The sequence below is a fragment of the Trematomus bernacchii genome, unplaced genomic scaffold (assembly GCF_902827165.1).
Source record: "Trematomus bernacchii unplaced genomic scaffold, fTreBer1.1, whole genome shotgun sequence".
NCBI lineage: Eukaryota > Metazoa > Chordata > Actinopteri > Perciformes > Nototheniidae > Trematomus > Trematomus bernacchii.
This window is the reverse complement of record NW_022987409.1, coordinates 2,063,636-2,090,977: the sequence shown is the minus strand read 5'-3', so window position 1 is coordinate 2,090,977 and position 27,342 is coordinate 2,063,636. Positions and strand designations below refer to the sequence as shown.

Sequence of the window (27,342 nt, the reverse complement as noted above, 5' to 3'; positions counted from 1 at the left end):
TGAAGCAACGCTGAAGAGTTGGTTAATCCAGACACCAGTTTTTAAATCTTAATGGAAACAAGAAGCACAAATGAGCTGCAAGGCAGAAGGAAGAACCACTGGCTGACATCTGGACTGCGAGTTACAGAGAGCTGAAACTTTACTTTGAAAAGCTTTAAATAGTTTAATGTACTACAGAGTTTAGAGGCTTCATGTGATCTGTATCTCTGTTCAGTCGGGAAACATGTTCTCAGTCAGGTATGTGTCCATGTGAGCCAGTGTGTGTTGTACGCGAATCGTAGCAGGGAGGGTGCAGGTTTTGGGAAGGCAACACAAACTAGTTAAAAAGGGCACTGCAAGCTTTATGGCACAATTAACAACACTGAGAGAAGCAGTGGGGCCAAAGCTGAACACATGATGTGGTATAAGTCAGAGGGAAAAGCATCTGCAGACATCTGGAAGGTGTTAACAAAGGACACTTCATTAGGATGTCACACAATCTCCACTATGAGCATCACTGGACAACAAGTAGACCAAATGGCGGGTTACATCATGTGCCAGCTCAACACATCAAAATAAAGTAAACTGTTCTCAGCTAGTCATGGGTGAATTATAATAAAAAGAGAAGTGATTTCCAGCATAAGTTCAACTTCTTCCTCCAACTTATACTAGATAATGGAAGAAAGAGAAATCGTGCCAGAAATCACTTCTTTCATTTAAAATACAAACAGTTTCAACAGCACAGTTCAGAGTACATGATGTGCCCACAATCTGTGTCTTACTTATGAACAAGCAAACCTTGAGAGTGTTGATTAAAATGAAGCCAGTTGAGTGACGTGATATGTTTTCACAGACAGTAGGAGAATCTACTGACCTGTGTATAACAGAGGAACATGAGGATAGCTCTTACAAAACGAAATGTTTATATCGGGTGAGTCCATGTATGATTGAGCCAAATGAAACACTGGTAACTGCAGTAGTTGTTAGTCGTTGCTTTGTTTTTGCATTAGAGCGAACACTGACTCTCATTAGTCCATACACACATGCAAATACGCATTCAAACCGTGGATTCGCTCCCTTAGCTAGAACCTCCCCAAATCAGATTCTCTCGCACACACACAATCACACACTCTCTCACACAGAAACAAAGAAGTTGTCATCATTCTTGGCCGTCGGTGCGCCACTTCAGGAAGTCCTCCTTCCGGGCGTCTGGTTTGATCTGGTTCCTCATGCCACCGAGCAGATTGGAGGTTGCTTCAGAGGCCACTATTAAAGGTCGGACAACGGTGGGCGGGATCTGCCGCAGGACGCCGCCCACAGCGCCGGGCAGACCCTTCTGTTCGTGGCCGCGGGATGCTACATCGCACAAGGTCTGAGCCGTGTCAATCACTCCCTGGAGAGCAGCGAGACAGAAGTCAAAATATTTAGTGTTTCAGTACATTGATGTACATAAACATGAGAAAAAAGTTCTCATGTCTCAAAATAAATATCCATGCAAAGATAAGAAACGTGGTTGTATCTGGCCAAGAAATCTCTTTCTTCAGGAGAAATCTAGCTGAAGCAATCTGGTTTCTCTAACCCCTAGCCCTGTTTATGTACATTTATTTGTTGTATAAGAAGATCATTAAATAGAATGGAAAGTGAGAAAGTGAATACGCTGAAAGACGAGCATGTGACTGCTTATTTTTGGATCCCCTGTTCTCTAAAAGTTTCCATAATCATATTTGAAGGGAACATTTGGGTACGCACCTCTCTGACGGTGTCGTAGGCCTTGGCCACGCCCTCTCGCAGGTCTGCGGGCTGAGCGGCTCTGCGGGGCCGGCTGGAGGGGGCCCGGCCCTCTGTGATGGCAAAGCGGTTCAGGGGGGGAGTGGGAGACAGGATGTCGTACACCGTCTCTGCTGTGGCCTGTAGGAGAAGCACACAGACACCAGAAATCAAATACGTATTCCAAAAGAAAAACTGAACCCAAACAAAACTGCCTGGTTAAAAGTTTAGTTACAACAGCAGCAATTTGATTATGGCCATTACTATACAGTTCTCCAATAATGTATTTGGTAGCTACATACTTTTGTCCCATTACACCTGGCACTAAAAAAACAAAACATTTTGAAAAACTTAACCTAAAATAAGCAGACACAACAAAACCAAGATGTCTGTTCTAAAATCAAAAAATAAAAATGAATTGGATATTCTAAACCATTTTAACTGCAAGTTTCATATCTAGCACCAACGCAACTCTGGTTTACATTGTTGACCTGCACTAAACCTCCTCTCAGTGTGAGTACCTGTATGGCCTGCACCAGCCTGTTGCTGAGCTCCAGAGCAGCTGAAGCTGTGGACGTCCCGAAGGAGGCTGCCCCCCTCTGGAGACCTCGGATAATACGCCCGTCCTTCCTGTACTGCTCTATGGGCAACCAGAACAGATCCCTCACTCCGTGGACTGGAGGAACACAAAGAGATGGAAGAGAATTAACCAAGAGATAAAACATGATAACAAATTGTTAAGCTGACACTGTGTACAGCAGCATGTTTGAGGCAGTATCGACTCACACAGCTGGACTACTGAGTGCATGGGACCCACTCCTCCCAGAATGCCCGGCAGCTGATTCTTCCTGATGTCCGTCAGCCACTCAGTGACGGCGTACTGGATCACTTTATCCACACCGAGGAGACTACAAAGGGTGGAAGAAGAAAGATTAAAACAAAAATATGCCCCTTTAAATGTACTAGATGCAAAATATAACAATTATTTATACAGAAAAATAAAAAGCAAGCTTGGTAACAGGATTGTCCTTCACTTGATCATATTTTAAATAGAATACCTTAACTAAATAAATGAAAGGACTGTATATGTTTTACAATGTGTGCTTTTTAGTATTTAATATGTACAGTAAAATCTAATTTCTAATGTAAGGCTTGATAATGTCCGTCCTTTCTATGGAGTAATTTTTAGTCTGTGAATATTTTGACATAACAGTGCAATACACTTTTGACCTAACGCAGGCTGAGAACTACATGTTGTGAAGGTCTGCAGTCTCTGTAGATATTGTGTTTATGTCTGGTGTGTTTTTGGTATATCAATAGAGTATGTATTTGTACCCGTGTCTGCAGCAGAGCCTCTTCAGCTTCAGCTCAGAGCAGTTCAACTGGGCCAGACCAATCAGGATTCCTGCAAACGTTCCCTGTGAAACAAAGAGCAGGTCAGAAAATAAAGATAGCGTGGACAATTATTTTCCTCATCAAATACTCATGAATCCTGAAGATGTCTTTAAGGCAGTTTGAGTGACCTCTCACCTGTTCAATGACAACATGTTTGCCTTGATAGTCAAGCCAGATAGGCACTTCAGAGGTGAATCGAAACTCCCTGAAAATTGCAGAGGATAAAAAAAATCTATATTTTGACAACAGGTTGTTGATTCGCACAAACAAGCTCTATTGCTTAAAACACGCCACCTTTTTCCCTTTATTTAAAAAAAAAAACTGAATCAGACTTTCTTCAAGCCTTTGGGTGTATAGTGTTTACGTACCGGAAGTAGATGGGCTGGTCGGAGGAAGAGGAGGAGGTGGAGCCGGCAGAGGAGGAGCTCTGCTCGCTGAAGGTGGTTTCAACAGACGCTGAGAGGTCAGGTCCCAGACCAGCCTCCGCCTCCTCAGGGGCCTTCTGGGAGGGGTCTGCTTTCACTGAAAAATAAATGGTGAGGAATATAAAAAGAAACATATTTATTGGAGCATTTCTTATTTCATATAGAATCCAACCAATACAAAATGTTCTGAAGACAGTGAAAAACATAATGATGCAGTGATGATAAGCAGCCCTCAGATCTATAGAGATAAAGCCCTTCAGTCCACGAATGGACGACAATTGATGAAATATGCAGCAAGGAATTAAAACATCATCAGAAGAGGCTCACCTTCGGATGCAGGGTCCACAGGCAGGTAAGGGTTAACATAGGAAGCTAGACTGCTGAAAAGTCCTTCAGGAAAAACAGTGCGTCCTGGACAGGGGGGGGGGGACAGGTAGATTAGTTACAACTGAAAATCAACACTTATTGGTAGAGTATATAGTTTAAGATCACGTTTTCTCCAATACTGTTCTAATGCTGGTATAATGTCATACTAAATGCCTGTGACCTAAGTTTTTCATTGCCATATCTACACTGTAGCTAATGTGCAAATGACAATAAAGCCTTGAATGAATTGAAATGCTTGTAAAAATGAAATGCTAAATAATTTCTGCAAACAGAGTTGTATGTTTCTGTCATTTACTTTCTTAATTTTCTACAAAAAAGCAACATTTCAGGCTCTACTCAGACACGTCTGGGTGTCATGGCGTCAGTAGTCTCAGGAGCAGCTGTTACCTGGTCGATGTTAAGACGTAGAGGCAGCAGGCTGATCCGAAGACAGCACTCCGGTCCACCGAGGCCAGACTCTGGACAGACCTGCAGGGCCTTCACCGTCAGCTGCAAGAAGTAAACGCACAATCAATATCATAGGATCAAATCATTTCAATAGGAAAGTATCTGATATTCCATGGGCTTCACATCACAACATCAAAATCAGATTGTAAATCTAAAATCCCTCTGTCCCCCCCCCCCCCCCCTCTCTCTGCTGTCTCACCATGTTGGAGTGGGCTCGGCGCGGCATGCTCTCGCTGGTGTAGAGGTAAAGGAATTTGTTGAGTTGTGATGAGGCCAGTCGGTCTCGGACCTCCAGCTCCTGGACGATGAACACCTGTCTGGAGAGGGGCTGCTCGCCCCCAGGACCCACGCCAGCCAACAGGAACCCCTCCCCCTCCTGCCCCGCTACTGCCCCTGGATAGGACTCATGCTGGAAGGACACCTGGAGGACAGAACAGGAGGAAGGTGTTGAAGAAGGTTAATATGATATGTTAAAATGTGTTTGTTTGGAACTGGTGAAGCTGTGTAACTACTGGGAAATGTATAGCCATTGTAATAAGGGAAGCAGTACTGCTTAGTTTCAGGTTGAATTTAAATTGATTAGTTTGACAGTTTGATGATCCTTCACCAAGAGTTATATGAGAAGATCAATACCACTTAAATGTCTGTATGATTAATATGTATAGCCAGCTCAGCATAAAGACTCCATATGAGAGAAGTATCAATCTTCTCTGCAGGAAAGTGAATTTAACAAACTGTCAACGGTTCCTTAAATCACCCTTTCACATTTTGATCAATTTACAGCCATAACAAAAACTAATAGCAATAAAACACACAAGTTTGAATTTAAGATAGTTTGAGTTAAACAAATGGATAAATTATGTATGTTTTTTTCATATGTCTTCTCAGTTTAATCACAATGTAGTAGATGTATGAATCTACCTTGGTGAGCTGGATCTCCATCAACAGTTGGTGCTGGCGGCCGCTGCCTCCGGCCCAGCGCCACGAGTTCTGGGGACGGGAGGTGGTGGCCGAGCGAGACGGGGAACCCCGAACTCCAGCGGGGGCTGAACGACCTCTGCAGAGAGAATATGAGATGTTGAGAGAAGAGTCAAATAAAAAGGAGAAAAATCTAACAAACACACACAGGTGAAACATTCTCATGACCATTGAGGTATATTTTCTTTGAGGAGCTATATATTTCTGTGCATCTGAGAAACTACTTGTGGCCTGGTGTGTGTGTTACCTGTTAGTGTTTTGGGCATGTATTGACATGGGCTTGCCCCCAAAGTCCTTGCCCCCGTAGAGATGCCAGACCACGGAGATCTCCCTCAGCACAACTCTGCTCTGCGGCACGGGGAAGCGGCTCGGCGCCCGCAGCAGGTCTGAGCTGCCTCGGGGTCTGGAGAAGTGACTCTCCTTCAGCTTGATGGGGCCCTCGGACAACACCGTCACCACGGGCTCCCCGTCCCGCGGCTGTAATAAATCCCATGTTTGGTTATTTCACAGAGTAATAAAGATTCCCCATTGCACATTTATGGGCTGACTCGTATTTCTGATTTTTGAAAGGTTTTTCTTTTTTCTTAAATGAAAAAAATATGAAACTAAATTGTATGTTCTTACAAAATATTGAATCTCTCACTCTCACATTTTCTCCAAATCCGCCCCTAGTAACAAGACCTTCTCTTACTCTCACTCAAACAAATACAAAAAAATTAAAGTACTTGAAATAAAAATTCCAACAATATATAATCCAATATATTCTCTTGACTCAAGCTGTGAGCGCCACTGTGCTAAAGATTAAACCATCATGTTGCACAGGCGCATACATTTCGTTAGAGTAACATACCTGTGAGTAAACATACGGGATATTTTCTGAAAGGACTCATGCTTTGAGGTAAAGTGAGCTAATGGGTAAGAAAAACGTTATAAAAATGCCAACAGGACCATGGTATCAGGCAGAGACTCACAGGAATGCCCATCCCAGGGGCCTCCAATATGCAGAAGTCATCGTTGTCGGTCGAGCCGTCGGATCCTTCCTCGGACATCATATCTGCCTGCGCCTCTGTTGCTGTGGCAACCAGTCCATCAAGCTCAGCGTCCTCAACCAGCAGGACGGAGGGGCTTCGCTTCGGGGCCTCGCCCGGGAACAGGTAGACGGAGACGGGCGAGCCTCTGGGCATGGAGGGTGAACCTGGAAGAAGAACCATTGGTACTATAAACACTCTCTCCATAGAGAATGAAAACCTCCTGTGCACACGTGACCAGTGTGGAGTTATGACCATGAACTAAAAGCGAAAGTAGAAGAATTAGCAGGGAAAACATTTTAAATAAGTAAATCAAAATGATAATTTAAGTACTGTAAAGTACATTTTCTTTCAGTTTTAGATAATATATACTACCGATAAAGGAGATTGTGACATTGGACCACAGAAAATGATCAGACTTTACATTCACGAGAGAGAGCCATGCTTTACACTCAATCCCTTTAGTTTTTATCATGCACTGTGGTCTTATAGAGTTCTCTTTTTTCCAAGCACATTTTGATAAATCTGATTAATAAGTATTTAATAAATAAGATTATTTTGTATCACTTTCCAGACCCAATTCAAATTCAAAACAAATGATGGCCATTACTTCAAAATTCTTCAACAATGTATTTTGCAGGTATACTGCAGGGAGCTGCAAACCACGACTCCAGAACTAAATATCAACAAACTAAACCTTTAAAGCTGAAAATAAACTTTAACTAGCAAACACTGAGAATTAGTGGCACGGTGCATACTGTTTATTACTGTTTATTATAATGTTTTTATTGCATTAGTGAAATCTGGCAGAACAGGGGCCCAGTTCCATGTTGCTTTTCCTTCCTAAAGGTTCAGTTTATTTGGACAAGACACTCCTCTATGGGTCAAGCTTTGCCAGAGTTTTATAGCACATGATGAAACCACTTTAAATAAATAAGCCCACAACCCTCTTCCTTTATACCAGGAAACATGGCTGATTGCAGAATTTCACTGAATCAAATCCTGTTTGGATGTTGAAAAGTGTAAAAAGAGAAACTGTACCAGGATCTGAGCTCTCTTCTCGGTGGCTCTTCTCCGTGTCGATTAAGGCATCAGCGAGGTCGTACTGGTTGATCTCTGCAGTTTCAGCTGGAGGGCAGGGCAGCATCGCCGCAGGACTTTCTGACAGCTAACAAAACAGAAAAACAAATAAAACATTTAGAAAGTTACATGGCATCTTAATAATACTTTTCAACATTGATGGAACTGTTATATATAAGACTGCCACTATTAAATTAGTTATCTATTCTTAATGTAGGCATTCCTACGGGAAGACAAAACTGATTATTTCTCAAGGCTCCTACACATTTTCTATTAAAAATGTTTCCATAGTTTTCCAGACTTCGTGGTAGATTTTTTTAGACCATATTTTACATCTGTAGAAATTGAAATATGTTTATATGGAAATAAATTGTTTTAAATTTGAACTGTAAACATGTATATCACATAATGACATGTACGTCTGCTACTGTCTGGCCCAGTAATTGCCAGAAAATCGTAGCTAGGTACTGTAGCTCATGCAAACTCAAATCATGCAAAAAATGTGCTCCAAATCTAGTTCAATGTGCAGTGTTTTAACCAAGCTGCTATGCTAAAACATTACAATGTTATTCCTTTTTTCTCATGTACATCCAAACATCTGTAAACCTTCAACCGTCACGAGCAATTTCTATATTCTTAATTCTTTAATTCTCTGTTGACTTACTGGTAATTTCTGGCCAGCGATTTCGGTGGGTGAGGTGTGTCGCGGCGGGGGGTGCAGGTCCCCCTGCGAGACGAGGTACTGCAGCAGGTTGACCAGGGCGGCGCAGGAATCAGCACAGGTGTGAACGTGAACCACATTGTTGGAGCATCGGAGCTCGAAGAGAGGCTGAGACTGGAGAGCAGGGGGAGAGGAACCACAAGAAGCACATTTCATTAATATCAGCAGAATCACCTTTTCATTCTGAACACCTCTCCTTTGGAACCGTCTTCCATTTCAGAACCGCAAAGCTATTTCCGTTGACTCCTTTCAAAACAAACTCAAAACCCATCTCTTCGCATCCGTCTTCCTTGTAAACTAATTTCCATCACCTAGTTTCGGCTCATCATTACCATCACTTCAGTCACATGCTTTTATCACATGGCAATACTTATGTTGATGTATAATGTTGTATAATGTTTTTATCATTTTTATGCTATGACGTTTGTATTTTGTTTTTGTCTTTGCTTTGTACAGCCCTTTGAGGCATTTATTGTGATTATAATACATTTTGATTTAGATTTTTTTATTTGATTTGAATCAATAAAGATGGTGACAGCGAGAGTTGTTATTTGATGGGAGGGATGACGGGAAGGAGAAAGAAAATAACAATAAGGTAGAAAATACTTATACACTGGAATACTACAAGCTTAACATGGATAGAGCCCAAAAGAACAGACTAGACACATTTGACGTAGAAAACATTGTTACATAACAGAGCTTAAACTGGCCTTCTTCACATCTGTACACTTTGTTACTGATTGTTGTCACATGATGTGTTTACTGTCGCCTTGTTGGTTTCTCTGAAGCTATTATTATAACCGAACTGGTAAAACTAATATCTATAAACACAGGGCCTGTGCTTTTTTGGTTTCTGAAAGAAATTGGACAATAAGGCTTTGTTTCCCTTTACATTTTCACAGGCAGGGGCAGCCTTTTTCTTTCCCATTTGTCCGTGGCTGCTGTGAATGTGTCACAGAAATGTAAACAGCGCGCACTCACCAGCTTGCCCGTATCGCTGCCTTTCCATGTGGTGATGGCGAGCTCCAGCAGGTCAATGTCCAGAACACACACATAGTCTGTGTGACACAAAAACACACGGTGGTTGTTATTAGGGTGACAGCGATTGTTATTTATGTAATTTATAATAACTACTGAATTTGCCCTTATAAAAAGACGTGCTAGACTATAAGATGACTTCATTTACTAACACCTGTCAGAAAAGTTACTCAAGTACAAACGCTTTTACTAAAGCAGCAGACATGTTGAACTTCTTTAAGTGAACTTGCTACATTTAGATTACATTTTTACCCAAAGAAAAAATCACCATAACCAGGTGAAGCTGCTGTTATAGTGGGTATACAGTGGACATTTTTAAACTGGGTTGTATGAGTTCCATACTAGGTGTATACTTATAGATAATGGCGGTCAGCACGCCCAATTTGGAGAAACAGACAGAAGTAGGGGGGCAGGAGAAAGGCAATGTAAAAAATAAATAAACATTGAATGTATTGCTGTGGAAAGCAGCAATAAATCGTGTTATAGCAACAACAAAAAAGTATTTCTTTAGGGGAAACTATATTTAGGTTCATTGCTTTACCTTGCTGTCAGAAGACCTTTTCATCAAACTGAAGCTGTTTGACATTCTTTCTTTGAAGCCCCCAGACTCCTAAAATAATCAAGTAGTGTAACCTCGCAGAACTCAGGAGTTGCCTGTCTACCGCTTCCTCGTCGGGTTGTTTGTTTTATTTTGTGAATTTGTTCATTCCAGCAAGATCAGCAACTCCTGTGTTATGCGAGGTAAGTTACTGTTTTGGTCAAAGGAGTCTTTGAAGAGATATTTTTAGGTGGCCATTTTTTTTAGGTGGTTAAATATGTTTTGCTGCTGCCCCCATCCACAGCCCCACATTGCTTTACTTGCGTTCCTTAAGGTCTGCTTGCTTCTCCAAAATGGGGTTGTGCCGACACTCCTCTACTGTAGATAAAACGCTGACTGATTACCCCATCTCAGAATATCTGAACTATCCCTTTAAGTGTGAGCTGCAGCTGTTCTGTTGTTGACTTCAGGCTAACCAGCTCTGATATAACTCACACTCACAATGTTGGGAAAGTTTCCATTGACCAAGGGTACGGTATGTGTAACGCAGCTAACAAACATCCTGACACTGTGTTGTTTTCACTCATCAGGAATTTATTTGAACATATGGTATAAACAAGAGTGCTGGAATAAGTAAAAGTAATAATAACACAATTAAAACAAACTATATTATTAATATTAATCCAGTAACATGTAAGATGCAGTTAAATGTTGTTGCTGGCTGCAATAGATCATTGTACATTCTGTTCGTTGGTTAAATGTACTGTATAACAAAGCATTGTATTTGACACACTCATTATAAGATGAATATCAAAACGTCTTCTTATATAAAGTAACTAAAGTCATCAATGGAATTAATGTAGTGGAGAAAAGTAGAATATTTCCCTCTGAATATAAAAACGAGATACATTTACTTCATTACTTTTCACCACTGATAAAGAGATATAAAGAAACCCACTAGCCAAAGCTTAAAATCTGAGCAAAAGCCCCCCCCCCCCCCCCCCACTCTCTGTCATGTGACTAACCTCTCCTCAAGTCCACAACGTCAGTCTCACATTTGTCAGAGAGGTAGAGAGCAGAGTCATCCAAGATGAATCTGACCAAAACATAACAAAAACAAAACTTAGACAACAGTCTTACACTGAGTCCCCAGCTCATATAATGTGATACAAACTGACAGCTTTTCAAAGATATTTACTCAGTTTTATTTTTCAGTATATGTTTACTTTATTGGACCCCTGTCATGTTCAGTTAGAGGTGGACTGTACCTGAGGTGAAAGGTGGCTGTGTCTACGATGATGTTACTGGACAGAGAGAAGGACTTCCGCTGTGAACACACGCGCAGCGGCAGGTACATAGGTCTGGGAAACAGGAAACAAAATAAATGATCATTTTACCAACCTCTTTTAAGTCCATTTTTATTGAATAACATTTACTTTACAGGTATATCAATTAGTTTAGAGTCAAACATATAGAGATGGAAGACACATATATGAAATACTCTGGATAATTGAAATGTCAGTATTCTGACACTAATATTTTGCACATTCAATGGACAATATATATACACACATATACATATATATATATATATATACATATTTGCACACATATTTTTATATACATTTGCTTTTTATATTCAGGATTGTGGAAAACGGTATTTCGATCTGTCTGTACACACAAACTGGAAGATTGACAATAAAGTGGACTTTGACTTCTATAGTAACTTTTCAGCCAACCCTACAATGCACACATACATAAAAAAACCTGTTTATAATCCCTTCCTAATCCTACTGCACTCATACGTGCTACAGCAAACAGACATGCACACAAGCAATGTTTAAGACAGTTTTAAAAATCAAATGAAGTTGCAACGGATCTGAGGCATATTATTTACCTGTAGTCGACCGCACAGGTAGCGAGGTGAGTGTGGAGGACAGTGATGACGGCGGGGGCTGTGTATCCCAGAATGGGATCATCAATGACATCCAGAAAGTCCACCAGCTGTGACAAACAAACACAGAGTCAGCTGGCAGGCGAAACAGCCAAAGACAAACATTTTGAATTCGACCACATCATTTCATTTCTGTATGGTTTGCATTTTTCTGCACAACCCAAATGGTTTAACTAGAAGATAAAGCAGAACAAATTGCTGAAATAATAATAATATAGGCTGCAGCCTTATTGGGTAATTCAATTTGTCATATTAAATCAAACTTTACTGGCTATAATCATCTTTTGGAGCAAAAACAGGAAAACAATTCTAAATCCGGTGATTAGTGATTTAGTACTGGAGGGAACGCAGGCTGGTGTTACTGCACAGACAAGACAATGTTCATGTGTCCAAGATCTCTGCATTCTTCTTTTGAATACTTCATTTCTAGATAGAAAGTTGTTGACTGTTCTGCATTATGTTTGTCTGAAATATGTAGGGACAATATTTCCCCATTCTTAGCACCTCTACAATGGCAACCAGTTGGATTCAGAGTTGATTTTAAGGCTGTACTCTTTGTTTTTAAAGCATGGAAAGGTTTAGCCCTGAGATATATTGCTGCCCTTTTATCCTTTTCATGCTAGTTTAGCAAAAGCCACAGTTGCAAGCCCATTTTCAGAATATACAGTCGATTGCAAACTGCACAATATTACACTCCTCTGATGCACTCTGCTCCATTTCGGCAAGAGAAATAAGCATATCCCTCTCAACATTCATACATTTCTATTTCTGCATGAAAGTGGAGTGTCAAAAATGTGAAAAGAATGCTTTTTCTGGCATCAAATCATTCAATCTGACATAAACGTCCAAGAGAGCTGAAAGTACTTCAGCTGTTTCTCTTTCCAAGTTTACAACTTCAGTGAGCAAGTAATCATGAAATATGTAAAACACCATGAAATGCCCAGACTATAAATACAACAGAAAGTGAATGATACATTGCCAGTAACTGGTTGTGCAGGGAAGGAAATCAACACTATTGAGGAATAGAAAGATATTGAGAGACTCTACGGTCTATAAAGGCTTGTTTCTTTATGTTATCTCATACTGCTGCTCACCTGCTCATGCCAGCTGTGATTGGTCGGTGCCATGTAGTGTCTCATGGTGGCACCTTGAAGTCGAAGGGCAACTAGGAACTCCTGAAAGGAGAGATGTAAACATTGTTTAATTTCAAACTTGCACCAGAAGCAAAACCAGGTGTTTATAGAGTACGTACCTTAACACCCCTCTGTGGGTCCAGTGTGACTTTGATGGCTGTGGACAACATCTGTAACTCCCCCTCCTTTCCGCTCACACTGCTCACCCCCACCTCTGTGGGGTAGATGGTAGGGTCCAAGTGCTTTGGGGGATTGAATTTGGGTATTTCCAACCGCTGTGGGATGGGGGTGTCTTTCACCACCGCTGTGTTGGGGTTGGGGTAACAAACAAAGTTATGACCACGATGAACATTAAAAAGAGCCATTCTGATGTTTCCATGTCAGTGTGTAATCTGCAGTAGATGGCGGTTGGTACGCCACAGTTATGAGAAACAGACTGAGGTAATCAATGTCCTGCTCTGAATGGGGTCACAATGTCTTCTAATGTATTTTAGCCAGCACAATAATAATAATAATATCTATTTTAGTGTAAGCTACATTACAAAATGTCCCTGCTTTACCTCGCTGGAAGACAGATATACAGTCTGTGTTTCCAGCATGGAGCTGAATTTGTTAAATATATACACTCTCTTAAAAGCCATCAGACTCCTGAATAAGTGTTTTTACCTCCCAGAACACAGAAGTTACTGCTCTACTGATGCCCCAATCGTTTGTGTTATTTATTTTAATTTTTTACGTTTAATTTTTGGATTCAACATCGTCGCACAATAGATGCTCTAAAATATGTTTTGCTTCTGGCACGTTCACAGCAGTATAATGCTTCTTTTTTTTTTAAATGTATATGGAGAGTGGGTGTGTGTCGACTGCCCTCTATTGACTGTAATACACTGACATGGTACAAAATATAACCCCCAATATTTTCTACATTGCATCCAATCTACCTGAACATTAATTAACAATCAAATGTTTACCTTTATGGTATAGTTCCACTCGTCGGCTCTCTATACACAGGAAATTGAGATTGGGATCGTTCTGGTGCTGCGCCACGCTGAATATCTTCCCCCCTTCCAGGTCAAGCACAATTTCCCCATGACTCTGGTCCTCCTGAAGCAATTAAATACAATTGAAATATATAAAAAAGTCAAAGCAATCAAACATTGTAAATGGACCAAGCCAGATCAGTTTTTAGGTTGTGTAAATAAAGTCCAGTCTCAGGTCCAGAAGTTGTGATATTGGGAGCCGCTTACCTTCTTGTCTGTTCTGGTCTGCAGGCGCCCTTTGCTGATGATCACAGTGAGGGAGAGGAGGCTGAGGTTGTGTTTGGGACGGGGAGCTTTTGTCTTTCCAGATGAATCACTGGCCAAGAAGAACTGAGGGTCGTCCTCGTCTGAATCAGAGTCTATGGTAGAGAGAGAAGACATATTAAGCTTGCTTAGTTAATAACAAATGTTTTGGCAGGTTGGTATTATTTCTATTTTTCTACATAATGTTTTTCCATCAAAGCAGTCAAACTCACCCAGTCTAAAGGCCGACTTGCAGAGCTGGAACTCTTCGTGGTGCTGGCGGCTGTGGTCGGGGCTGCTGGCGGAGGGGGGGGGGGCGGCTCCCACATCAACAGATCATTATTGATCCTTTTGGACAAAGGGGAGGGTGAGGAACAATAATGTTACTTCAGATACTGCATCTGAAGTAATATTCAAATATGAACAAAAGTGGAAGGTATTTCTAACAAAACAGTCCTACATAAGCAGCTCAGAGGACAAGAGCAGTACAAAAACAAAAACTTGACCAAATTCTGTGTTTAACAATACAAATATATTCTCTTGAAGATAATATACAACATACTGTAGTGTTGACGTACCTGTTGTAGAAGCTCTGGAAGGCCTGTTTGCTGGGCAGGAGGATGTAGGCCAGCGGCAGGTGGATGTCCACCGCACACTGACACTGAGCGACACACTGCGCCTGAAACTGACGCATCTCCTCGGGGTCGGCTGGAATCACCATCTAAAGAAAGAAAGGAAGTAGGAGGAGAGACGAGGAGGGATGAGTTTGGTCTGAAATTGTGATAAGATGGCTGATAAATAGGTGTTCTTTGTGCGCACCTCCTCAGTCTCAAACATGGTGCGGTTGGAGGAGAACGGGGAGCTGGTTTTGTCGTTAATTTCACAGTGACTTTCGAAGAAGGCGGCCCCCAGGTCACTGATGAGGTTCATCCCCCCCAGACCTGCTGCCGGGCCCTGAGGGTCCCCTCCACGCACACGCACCGATATCCTGCCCACAGGAAGAGCAAAGTAAGTGATAATGGCTTGTGGGACAGAAAGCATTTATATTTTGTCTCATTTCAAGAGCAAGAATGATTGATTTCACACGACAACTTTTCCTTTAAGAGAGCTTTGCTACTGTAAAGTGCTGATTTAGATTAGAAAGCTTTATTAATCTCCGCCACTCATTTGTCACTTAATTAACTCAGACATACATTCACACTACACAGCAGATACAAATACAGAGAACAACAAATACATATCCTATAAAGAGCCATTTGAGACATAATTAACATCTGAAAGAAGCTACATCTAAAGTCCACATATACAAACACAGTGTAATGGATGTCACTCAAGAAACAGAACATTTTCTAGATATCTCTCATATTGTGAATTATGTATCTATTCCTCTCATAATAACCATGACTAACCTCGGTGAAGAGTCGCGGTTCTTCTTCACTCTGATAAAGGGGAAAGAGCCGCCCTCCCAGCCCTCGTATGACCCTGGTGAGACACAACACATCATTTCTCTGTCGGCATTTATTTATACGGGAAGGGAATAACTGTAGCTTTTACAGCTTTTAATAATGAATTGTATTCTATAGAACTTCCTGCAACAGCGAAAACAAAAATAGCTACTGTCAACCTTACATATAAAGCCCTTAGCAACATTGAAAACACATTGGATTGTCTCTGTGAGGCATTGGTCAGTGTACTGTCTCATAAATATTCAGTCAGCTACTGTACAGGGCTGTGTGTTAACCCACCATGCAGGTCAGTGAAGGAGGCCTCCAGCAGCTGTGTGAGGCAGGGGGCCCACGGCTCCCCCACCGCAGGCTGCTCGCTCTGGAGGTCCGGGGCCTCCTGGTGCTTCAGCTCCAGCTCCGTCAGCTCCAGCACGAGAGTCTCCTGCCGCACTGCCCTCTGGGTAGGAGGGCGACGCTTAGGGAGGGGCCGCAGGTCGGGTATGGGGAAACGAAGCCTGAGGATGGCGTGTGGGGAGAGGAGGGAGAAGGAGGAGTACAGCTCGCTGCTCTGGGTCTGAGGAGAGAAAGGGAAGAACTGGTGAACAAGGATTTTAAGATTCATTCACAGGGTTACAGACAGTAGTCAGTTTTGTGGTAGTCACTATTTAAGCTTTACCTGCAGGCAGCAGCAGAAAGACGTATGAAAACTGTTTAACTGTACACTATATGAAGAACATTTGTACCACTTTTGACCACCTGTGAGACAGCTCTTCTTAATCTAAACTAACCAAAATCTGAAAAAAAGAAGAACCCGAAACAACTTAAATCTGAACCAAAAAGTAATTATTTTCTTTTACGGAAATGTTGTTCATGTTTGTGTCAATAAAAGCATTATTCTATAATAAATATATTTATTGTTTTCAATTGTCATGCGGACTGAACTTTGCTTCTAAGCACTGTGTTTGCATGCATGTGTCTAATTTAGTTACTGATTACTGTATTTTTTAGGGCTCTTCTTTTAAGTAAATATTTTTCCTTATGCTGAAATAAATGCATATAGGGTCCCACCTGCATGAGTCCCGGCGCAGCAGTGTCTGTGGGACAGTGGGCGAAGGCCTTGCTCAGGTTCCCCAGGCGAGTGAGGATGTCCAGGTCGAGCTCAGCGCTCAGCTCTGCCAGCTCTACCCGCACTACACTGTCCCGCCGCACCACTCGCTGTTTACCCTGCCAACACACACATCACACGCACATATGTGTTATGGGATAGATTGATATGTTTGTCAGTAACTATGTAACTTGAACATGCACATATCAAGTCATGGTTGGCATGTGTGTTTAAATACGTACTTTACGCATGTGTTTCTCAGTGAGGCCGTAGTGTAGTTGGGCACATGGTCTGGCTGCAGCTCCAACTGTGAACAGACCGGCTTTCTGGAACTGAAGCAGCTGAAAAAAGACAGAAAGACACACACTGTTCTCTCAAATCTCCCTTATCATCAGGGAAAGAGAACAACAACCGTAAACTGCTTTCACAAAGCAGGAGCAAGTTGACTTAATTAAACAATTATAGAGATTCCTTTTACATCCCTTCTACATGACATCTTTGATTACCAATGCTGGCTCCAGTATATATAATAATATAATAATAATACATTTGATTTATATGTATATATGGGTTACATATCATTGATTGTAGTACAAAAGAAAGACAAAGAACAGCTGTGACAGACTGAGATGTCTGATCTTATAATGACCATTTGTGATCACTTACTGTTTATATTGTTTGATTATGGCTACATTGAAAATATAATGACCAAATATGGACAACCAAACAAAGAAAAAAACCTTGGCATGAAGATGTATTTATGTTTCAAGTTTTAGAGTGAACACAGCCACAGTGAGCATCAGACAGACTAATAGATGATATACCTCGCTGTATTGGGGCTTCCCGTCCTCCCAGAGGCACTCTAACAGTTCCAGTCTGCTGAAGGAAAGGTCAGAGGTCACGGCCCGGTTGTGACGTGACCCACTCCGCATCTCACAAGCAACCTGCACTGCTGCGCCTGTCACTCTGGGGAAGAGGAATCAAGGATAAGTAAAAAAAAGAATATTACCTTCATCATGGTTTTTTGCATTTCAGAAACTAATTAGTTTATTAAGAAAGGGAAGTCTTTCAGTTTCTTCAACTAAATCTTTAATGACATTTTCACCTTCCAAAAGCCCCTTGTTATATTAACACTTCATGTCAAAATAACCTTTCTATCTGTAATTGTTGTAAAAGAAAATCATTTGGGAAGCTATGTCCACATACATAACTCACAAAAGGCCAAAATGTTTTTCTACCTGAGATGGGATTGTGGGCAGGCCTTGGCGAAGCCGCCTCTCAGATGGTGGAAGTCCCTCTCGCTGAACATGCTGTCCTTAAAGAAGGCCAGCTCTCGGAAGAACACCCGAGACACCTGAGCCAACGACGTGGCTTCGTCAGGATTAGAGGGCGGGTCCTCCTGCAGCAGGGTGAGGGTGAGCCCACCGAGTGTCAGACGCAGCAGAGCATCCGGCTTCAGCTGCTCCGCTCCGCTGTGGGAGCGTCCTGCAACCGAGAGGGTTAATGCTCAGTTTTTTGGTTAAAACGATACTTTGGGGGAAGTCTGATGGCATACATTCTTAAAAGAATATAAACAATCTGTGACGGAAATGGTCATAAAAAAATAATAACTTTGAGGACAAACCACTACTTGATATGTCTGCGTCCTTCAAAGCTCAGCACTGCAGTGTTTTACCTCTGGTCCGGCCGCTTGCCTGGGGTAGACTCGACAGACAGCCCGCTACAGGATGCCTCCTGGGACCGTTCCCCATGCCCTGGCAGGAAGAAATACTAGTTGAAATCAGACTGCTTGAGATTTGATGGGTACATTTAAAAATCAAGGTCTGGGTGTTGTTCTCTGTGTTTTAGAGCACACATAATACCATAAGATATCTTGAGCTAAAACCCTTTGACGGCTGTACCTGTGCAGACAGTGATGCCGGCTGTGTGAAGCTGGACAGACTGTGTGTCGAGGACTCCATATCGCTGTCTGAGAACTCGCTGCCAGAGCGCACAGACGTCACGCTACTGCTCATTCCAGCAGGACACATGGAGAAAAACATCTCTGCAGGTACACACACAGACACAGAGTGACAAGGTAAATACTACAATGTCACACTAACACTTCAGGGTAGGTGGCTGAAGGGTAATGGGCGTCAGGATTGTTAAGGTCATTTCCAGATCACCACTACTTGACAATCAAGCTTCCTATCTTTGAGTTTTTTTATATACTGACGGACTAAAAAAACTTGAATATGTCAATAAAACTTTTGGCTTCCAACAAATAAATGAACATGTTTGACAGCAATATTGACATCAGGCACAATCAGCTCATTCTAAATTCTGCTGAATATCAAATCAAATTCCTCATCGAACAGACAGCCATCAACTGACTGGCTGCACTTTGCACTGCTGCAGGCAGTATGAGGTGATTATGTATCTCAGACATATTTCATATCATATATCTCAGACAGTTTATAAGTGGACTTTTGCTTCCCTCAGTACCTCCATTCTCCTGGCAGGTGACGTAGGGGTCCAGGTCGGGCTCAGTTTCCCACTCTCTGTCTCTGGGACTGGAGCCCAGCTGCTTACTGAGGTCCTCCTCAATCAGACGCAGGTCGTCTGAGTCCAAGGGCCGACTGAGGGCTCCATCACACTTAGTGTCTGTCTCTGAGGGGGAGGGGACAGACAAACATATTTATTAGGGCTGTCAGTCGATTAAAATATTTAATCGCGATTAATCGCATGATTGTCCATAGTTAATCGCGATTAATCGCAAATTAATCGCACATTTTTTATCTGTTCTAAATGTACCTTAGAGGGATATTTTTCAAGTTTTTAATACTCTTATCAACATATGAGTGGACAACTATGTTTTATATGTTTGTTTAAAATAATTTGAACAATGACAAATATTCTCATGAATATTAAACACAACAACCTCTGAACATTACAAATATTCGCCTCAATTCAACCTAGAACCTCTCTCATACAATAATACAATACTGTGTGTGTGTGTGTGTGTGTGTGTGTGTGTGTGTGTGTGTGTGTGATGTGAGAATGTGGATCGTTGGAGCTATGTGCAGCTCAAGGCATATATGCCTGTGTGTATGAGCTGTGTATGAGCTGTGTTGCGCGCACTATCCGTGCTGAGTGTGCTGTCTGGCTACCTGCATAAAGTCAAGTGCTCGGCGCAGTTGTCGGCGAAATGTCGCTCCTCTGTTTTCATTGAAACAGCTCCTTATATCCGTTAGCTCAGCTAGCTAGCACCAGATGCTAACAACAACACGTAAGGTGTGCTTCGCTCGCGCCACACATACACACACCCTCCCGGTCCTCCCGATGGCCAGTCCGGGCCTGCCGGTGAGCGTGGAAGTGTGGTCTGCCACAAGCGGGCAGCACGAGCGGGGCTGTCAGCATCAGTATCAGCTTGTAGATGGTATTTTAAACTCGATGCGCTCTGAAACTACGGCGGCCGAGGACAAAAAATACACATGCGTTAATCGCGTTAAAATAATTAGTGGCGTTAATTTTTTTTTGCGTTAACGCGTTATTAACGCGTTAACTTGACAGCCCTAATATTTATGAATGTGTGAGAGAGCAGGGATTAGAGTGAGACCTCACATTCATGAGGAATGTACAGATGTATGTGACCCTCCAAGTCTGAACTACAGAGGAAACAACACACACTTATTGTCTTGTCTTTCTGTCTCTGAAGAATGTTACATTATTGGTGCTAAAGCCTGAGGGCGTTAGTGATAGTAGTACATGATAAGCAGTACATTTGTTGTTTTACTAAGTGACTGCATGCATGAATGTAGGCATCATTTGTACATTTTACTCATCGTACAAGTGGAGAAGCAGGTATTTGCTATGTCGTTTGTGAACAGAGAATCACTCGTTTAGTCTAAATGATCATATTTTAATCATAACAGGCCCTATCATGACCTGACAAAACTCTGACTGATTCTTTAAATCAGCCAGTTCAAGCTGAACCTCTTTTAAATCATAGGGGCAAATCACTTATCTTGTTATGTTCCATAGACGCCTGTAAACATTTAACATAACTTATATAATTGAAACAATACAAATGTAACATCATCATTTTCGGAGGTTGGAAACAATCATATACATATATTTGTGAAACCTAATTTGTATTTCCGACAGCATAGAAATACCAGGTTTAAAAAGAAATACCAGGTTTAAAAAGAAAGCACAGCATTCAAATGTTGGCTCTGTGTCACAGCACTGAAATAGAGTCCAGAGACTATTTCAAGAAGAGATTGAAGGGCCATCTACTAATGACCATGTACTCTTGTGAACTGTGAACCCTAATTTAATTTTATCTCATGCTTTGTACTGGTGGGTGTCTTGTGCACTCATCCTTGGCTGAGATTGATATTGAAAGTGGATGACATTTTTGATGATGTTGGAGATTGTTGATGATATTGGTGATGTTGTTAATGACGTCAGGACTTATGTCTTGAATGCTGTTGTATTATTGTTGATGATTGTTTTAAGTGTCGGACCCCAGGAAGATTAGCTTTTGTCAAGAGCAAAAGCTAATGTGGATCCTAAATAAACATAGACAAACATAAAGCCCTGTACCGGTGTCTATGCAGAGGGCTGCCAGCAGGTCTGTCAGGTGGGTTATTTGATCTGGAGACAGCAGCATGTGGACACAGCCCACCTTGCCGTCCAACTCAAACTGAGGAACAGAGAAACACAGACAGGTGAGGAAGTCAATATGAGAGAGCAGATGCATTAGTAATCCTTCAGGATGTTACAGCACCAGCACAAACACACACACACACACACACACACACACCTTTGGTCCAGGCAGCATGTCGTTCTGTTTGATCTTGACGGTGGTCTCGATGAAACCGGAACAGCTTCCTATGAGCAGCGGCTGAGACGGAGGGCAGGGAGGGGATTTCAGGGGCTTCGCCTTCTCTTCATCTTCCTCCTCATTTTCATCTCCTTCTTCTTCCTCCTCCTCCTCCTCCTCCTCTTCCTCTTCCTCTTCCTCCTCCTCCTCTCCTTCACTTGCCGTTGCTGATTCAGGGTGTTGCTGCTTAAGAGGACCCTAAGAAATGAGCAAAATCTATGAGCTTTTCTGGTTATAAATGACATGTTTTTATATTGATATAAATTGTGTTGTGTTTCTCCAAGTTAACAAGACTCTACGTTCCATTTTTGACAAGACAGATGTAAATAGTGATTACTTTGAAACAGTAGCAAGTGAGTAAAGTTACTCTCCATCATTGTGGGATTAAGAAACTGGTTTATCAAGGTCTAAATAGCTGGAGATTTTTAGTTATCAACCACTTTGATCCACATCATCGTTTTCTTAAGAATAATTCTTTAATATTTGTTGTTAGTCAAATCTTTCATGATTCTTCTAAAATGTAGATGAATAGATCAATGATAAACTTACATAAATAAAATAGTGAAATAAATAATAAAATAGATACAAAGATCACACATAAAGAGTAATCAGCAGTCACCTGTACTGTGCCGGTGCTGTCGTAGAACAGCTGCACGGCGCTCAGCTGGAGGATCTTGTGCAGGAAGGCGGGCGGCTGGTGGATGTCCACAGGCACGGCCGTCTGACTGGCTGGATCTCGCACGGCCTCATCAAAGTACTCCAGCCTGGAAAACCATGTAAACAAACACAGAAATGGTTTAGTCCACGGTCAAACCTCTCAGTGCAAATGGGAAAGAGTCCCACCTGCATTGTGACAGCAAACAAAATGGTTTATGGTAATGTGATTTCGTTATTTAGAATTACTTAAAACTCCCTTTGGTGCATTGTAAGGAAATTATATTTAGGTTTTAAACAAATATACCTGAAAAGGATCAGATAGCACTTTTAATGTAACATGCTTCACAGGACTCAAATCAGTTGTTCTGTAAAAGCATTTGAGAGGACGTAGCCCTCTGTTTACTGACCCCAGATCAACAGCCTGAGCAGCTTTGACAATAAGCCACAAAAACAACAGCGGGACAGTGACACACTTTACAAAATGGAATCACAGTCATGTGGCTTCAACAGAAATAAACATAGCAGTGGCTAACCGGTGTTTTATGTCTTGTAATTGCATTGTTGAGGAACCTTTGACACCATTTTTTACCGTAGGAGTAGTGTATATGCTCTGACATTAAACCTTTTGAATCACTGCTGTTGGGTTTCAACTAACAGAAATATCCACATTAAAAAGGTTCAGCCTGCTTTTTGAGGTATTTCCCTTTTTAACACTTACAGGAGGTTGCTTAAATGTCTTTCTGTGATCAGTAATATTGGAACTCTCCTACATCAACACTTATAAGAAAGAGGGAAGGCAAAAAATGAAGCCAAGCATTAGATGTAGTCTTCTGTCTGCTCATCAGCAGATAAGGAGAAGAGGCCTCTGCTCAGTCGTGAACTTGCACTCCTTGGCCTTGTCTTGTCAAACAGCCTCAGCGTGAAGCACATTTTAAACAGGGTCAGTATTGACAACGCCAGTCACCTGAAGAGACTTTTATCAGTAGCTACAAAAGGACTGCAGGCTGAACGTAAGGTGTCGTCAATATGGGATGTTAGGGAGGCCGTAACCTTCACATTGATGAAAATGTTGCGCCAGTTAGTTAACTGGTAGTATGACTAAAAACCAAATCATGACTTATGCAATCATTTATAGAAATAAAAGATGTTTCCAATAATGTGATGTAATTCACTGCATGTTTGACACAACCTCTTAACAAATGTCAACTAGAGCTGCAGGGATTAGTCGAGTTAATGTTTTTTTACTTAAAATTGAGCACTAACTATTTTGTTTATCAATTAATTATTCAAGTGTTGTCTCTGGCAGGAAATGCTTTATTCATTACAAAGCTGTGAGGATATGAATCTGGAAGCTCTTATTTGTATGATGGGAAATATTTAGAAGTAATGCTGACAATTAGCGCTGCAGCCAGTGTTGGGAGTTATGCTTTTTGTCTACCGGCACTGTGACTGGCGGGCATTAGACGTACCAGGTACTGAACAAATAAAGAGAATCCAGCAGCCACTTGCGGGACTTCACCATCATTTAGGAAGTGCTAGTTTAAAGGTTCATCCCGAGTAGCTTCTTTGATATTCTATTGTCAAAAGGGCAATGTCTGTTTCCCCCAATAACAAGGGCTGAAGGGCCGTCTTCTTTACAATGCCCACTTATGAGAACACTTTTACAAAAAGGCCAACACTACATCGTGACCCAACAGAGAAATAATGGGGAAGAGTTTGTGTTGTATTAACAAATAGACAATTAAGAATTTGAAAATACAAAATAAAAGGACACAAATTATGAAGGAGGTGAAATAATGAAAACATGTTTTGTTTTCTTCTCTGCAGCTTATTTGAATGTTGAAAAAGGAGCTAGGACGTACCGTTTGATGTGCATCTCTAAGGCCACGCCTGTTTCCAGGTCCAGGGGCTGGTGCTCGATGCGAACGATAGTGTCTATGAAGGTGACTTTAATACGACGAAGGACTGGAAACACAGATGAGATGAGAGACAGACAAAGGTTTATCAGCACTGAACTGTTAAATAAGCTCTTCTTGTGTGTGCTCAGATTGGTTATTTAATTGAAGAATATTCCCACCAATTGACATTATCACTGTGGGGAAACTTTGATGTCGGTTTTCACGACTTCGCTTCATCGCAGAGTTTGGGAACACACAGATTTGACTTACCTGTCTCAATGGTTTGTGCAAACATCTCCAGCCCCTCCAGCTGGGGCGGGGGCTCCTCTGAAGCCTCCGGGGGGTCCTTCAGGCACTCCTGAGCCAGCTGCATGCTGGAGGTCATGCTTGATGACCAGCCTTGAGAGTCCCATCCCCCACCTGCAAACAAACCACATGGGGATTTAGTGATGTCTTGCCTTTGACAGAGAAGTAGTGTAAATGACATGTTTGCAAACATAAGTTAACTCCATGGGACATAATGTTTTATAATTAACATTAATAAATTGCATAACATTTAGTTATTGTCATTATGCTGCTTTCAAATCCATGTCTCAGTGCTGTACGATACCAGTCACCTCTGTGGAAACATTGGTATAACTGCCTTCTTTAATTTATATTTGAGTGTTGTATGTCTTTTAAAAAAATGGACCAAGAGTCTCTTTAAATAAAGATGATTGAAATAATCGATGATTTAATTTTAATTTGTAAACGAAAATTATTAATGAATTATTGTAAGCATACTAAATCTAAAACAAATGTTTTCAATTATAGCTTACTATTTAAAACAAATCAGAATATTCAGTACATGAACTTTGAACCTATCTGCAACAAAGGGATGCTTTGTTTAAAATAGTAATAGTACAGTAGTGAGGTATTGCTGTGAAACATGGCCACCAATTAATCAAGAGCTTTGAATGTATCTTTTCTTTATAAATGAAAGATAAAACAAGGTCAGTAATTGATATCTAAGAATGATAATGTTGTGGGTGAAGTATTTCTTAAAGCAAATTACAATGATTTCAATTAATCAAATGTTAGGATTTGAAGTGGTCTCTTCTTCATATATGACTTTTAATTGATTATGTTGGGGTTATGAATGTTTTGATTTGATCATGCCACTTTGAGGTCTGTTCTCTATTTTCTGACAATTTATTAAAAAAAGGTATATGTATATAGTTCATATCAGCATATTATTATCAACACATTACTGGAGTAGTTGTCAGTGGTTTGATTATAAGAACAAAAAGGTCTGGACTTGAAGTCCAATGATCTTTCTTGGATCATCACTTACATCCTGTTGTTTACATTTCTTTGTAATGTACCTAAATAACAGATCTTACCAAAGAGACACTTATTTATACTCAGCTGCATAACAAGAGCTCTACACCAAGAATGGTTTGGGAAAACAGTAATAAAAACATGGACAAAGTAAGTCTTTTGGACCACACTTGATTTGACAATCCCTGGAAGAACCCCTTACGCAACAACATGTGGCTAACAGATGCACATTTAGTGTCAAAAGAAGAGTCACAGGTTGACTCAACAAGTTGCTTCTCAGTGAACTTACTGGTCCTGTACTTGGGTCGACATGTTATCTGGAGACCAGAAACCTCTAAAGTGCAGTGATCAGTCAGGAGAGCTTGCCAGGGTATGGTCACTGTTATGGTGTTCACAAAGCCATCCACTATCTCCAGAGGAGCCCCAAGAGACTCCAAAAGCTCATTGACCGCCTGAGGTAGAGAGGAAGCAGTGATAAGAAAGACAAAGTGAAAATAAATCTGAAATCCATATCATCTTATCACTCTTTATGTAGACTTAAGCAAAGGAAGTGAACAGTAAACATGGCAGGGGGGGTCTATCCATTCTCAATGTTAGAAACTAGATAGACTTGAAGTGCATCTGGTGATATGTTTCTGATGAATGCGTTTCCTCGAAGAAATGCGAGCTAGGTTCAGAGTGACGTTACAGATTGTTGTTGAACTCGAGTGCAGTTGCGAAACAGTCAAGGGTGCATGAGCCCGACAAAAACACGATGCCTGCTGATGTGGTGCGGGGTTGACAGCCACCTATCTGTAATAAAATCTCACCCAGACATCGAGGTTGATTTCCTTGATGACACCGCTGCCGTTGTACAGGTCCAAACCCAGCTGGTCCAAGCTCAGTCTTTCCTGCAGAAAGTGGCCGAGGTAGTGCTGTAAGAGGTACCGACAGGCCCGCTTCTTGATTGAGCCTGACCAGGGGAAAAGCCAGCGAGACATAGGGCCAGAGAGAGCGGGGAAAGGGAGCAAAGAGGTGGCGGAAGAGAACCAGTGCGAGTACAGTCCTCTGGCAACTGCATAACAGACTAACACAAAGTGAGCAAAAACAAGGAATGAGCCACAGCTAGCTGCAGGGGGCTAAGGAAGGGGTAGATCGTAACTCTCCTCACGGCTTGACACAACAACTCGGAAATCCTTTGTGTCAGGATCTACGAGAATCCCCTGCGACTTGACGACACGTTACTCCTACTGCCTGCCGCTGTCTCGACTCGTATTTTCGGTGTGTTTGTGTCGAATCGGAGCGACAGGTCCCGTTGTTGCGTATGTCTTGTTTCAGGGTTGTTTGTTATCCTACGCCAACTGATGGTATGGTGAACGTACGTGCGTCACGGTGACGAAGCGCAGAACCCGGAAAAGAAAGATGACACCCGACGTAACCTGGGCGCCATCTTTGTAAGGTATATTTTTTAAATATCTAAAATAACCTTTTTAAAACATATATTTTATTTTGTATTATTCCAACATGAACGTTTATTATGATTTGGATTCATTATATTTTAGATTTATTTATAGCTCAATCTTCTTTTTTTTTAAATTGACACTAAAACCCGAGGCATATAATAATTTTTTTCTTTTCCGAATACATCACTACCATAGACTGTAAAGATTACTACTTATTAACAGAGCAGTTGATGGTAGCTGGGAAGCTTCATAATGCCATTATGCCTTAAAATATAGTTGTTTAACATCTTATAATAATAAAATGTCTGCTTTTATTTGAATTATTTTATTGTTTATGGTAATTGTTGGTCCCAGGTCTGTTCAAAGTAAAGAGGTTTAATACAAAACAGTTAAGATCTATTCCAACACTAAACCATTTCTCATTAAATGGAAGGGCTTTGAGTACCAGTTGGAAT

The 27,342-nt window shown here is 41.4% G+C and overlaps 1 protein-coding gene across 1 annotated transcript in view; it reads right to left on the bottom strand.

Annotated features, from left to right (window-relative positions):
- atg2a (autophagy related 2A) overlaps positions 1-26,808 on the bottom strand; it is a 27,249-nt gene extending 441 nt beyond the window's left edge. The window contains 44 exon segments of the mRNA XM_034136406.1: positions 1-1,372; positions 1,729-1,887; positions 2,268-2,422; positions 2,533-2,654; positions 3,082-3,164; positions 3,277-3,346; positions 3,510-3,663; positions 3,894-3,953; positions 3,956-3,977; positions 4,341-4,442; positions 4,600-4,821; positions 5,322-5,457; positions 5,626-5,855; positions 6,350-6,573; positions 7,448-7,574; positions 8,151-8,321; positions 9,189-9,265; positions 10,809-10,879; positions 11,052-11,144; positions 11,681-11,787; positions 12,832-12,912; positions 12,990-13,174; positions 13,842-13,974; positions 14,118-14,269; positions 14,387-14,468; positions 14,471-14,501; positions 14,732-14,874; positions 14,973-15,141; positions 15,563-15,635; positions 15,899-16,172; positions 16,667-16,822; positions 16,946-17,044; positions 17,528-17,669; positions 17,942-18,188; positions 18,379-18,457; positions 18,605-18,747; positions 19,188-19,352; positions 21,291-21,390; positions 21,511-21,768; positions 22,190-22,334; positions 24,090-24,192; positions 24,396-24,545; positions 25,735-25,897; positions 26,255-26,808. The exon segment at positions 1-1,372 is cut by the window's left edge and continues 441 nt beyond it. Of these exon segments, the coding sequence (XP_033992297.1) occupies positions 1,139-1,372; positions 1,729-1,887; positions 2,268-2,422; positions 2,533-2,654; positions 3,082-3,164; positions 3,277-3,346; positions 3,510-3,663; positions 3,894-3,953; positions 3,956-3,977; positions 4,341-4,442; positions 4,600-4,821; positions 5,322-5,457; positions 5,626-5,855; positions 6,350-6,573; positions 7,448-7,574; positions 8,151-8,321; positions 9,189-9,265; positions 10,809-10,879; positions 11,052-11,144; positions 11,681-11,787; positions 12,832-12,912; positions 12,990-13,174; positions 13,842-13,974; positions 14,118-14,269; positions 14,387-14,468; positions 14,471-14,501; positions 14,732-14,874; positions 14,973-15,141; positions 15,563-15,635; positions 15,899-16,172; positions 16,667-16,822; positions 16,946-17,044; positions 17,528-17,669; positions 17,942-18,188; positions 18,379-18,457; positions 18,605-18,747; positions 19,188-19,352; positions 21,291-21,390; positions 21,511-21,768; positions 22,190-22,334; positions 24,090-24,192; positions 24,396-24,545; positions 25,735-25,897; positions 26,255-26,425 (6,063 nt within the window). The 5' untranslated portion in view covers positions 26,426-26,808 and the 3' untranslated portion in view covers positions 1-1,138.
- Between the last annotated feature and the right edge of the window lie 534 nt (positions 26,809-27,342).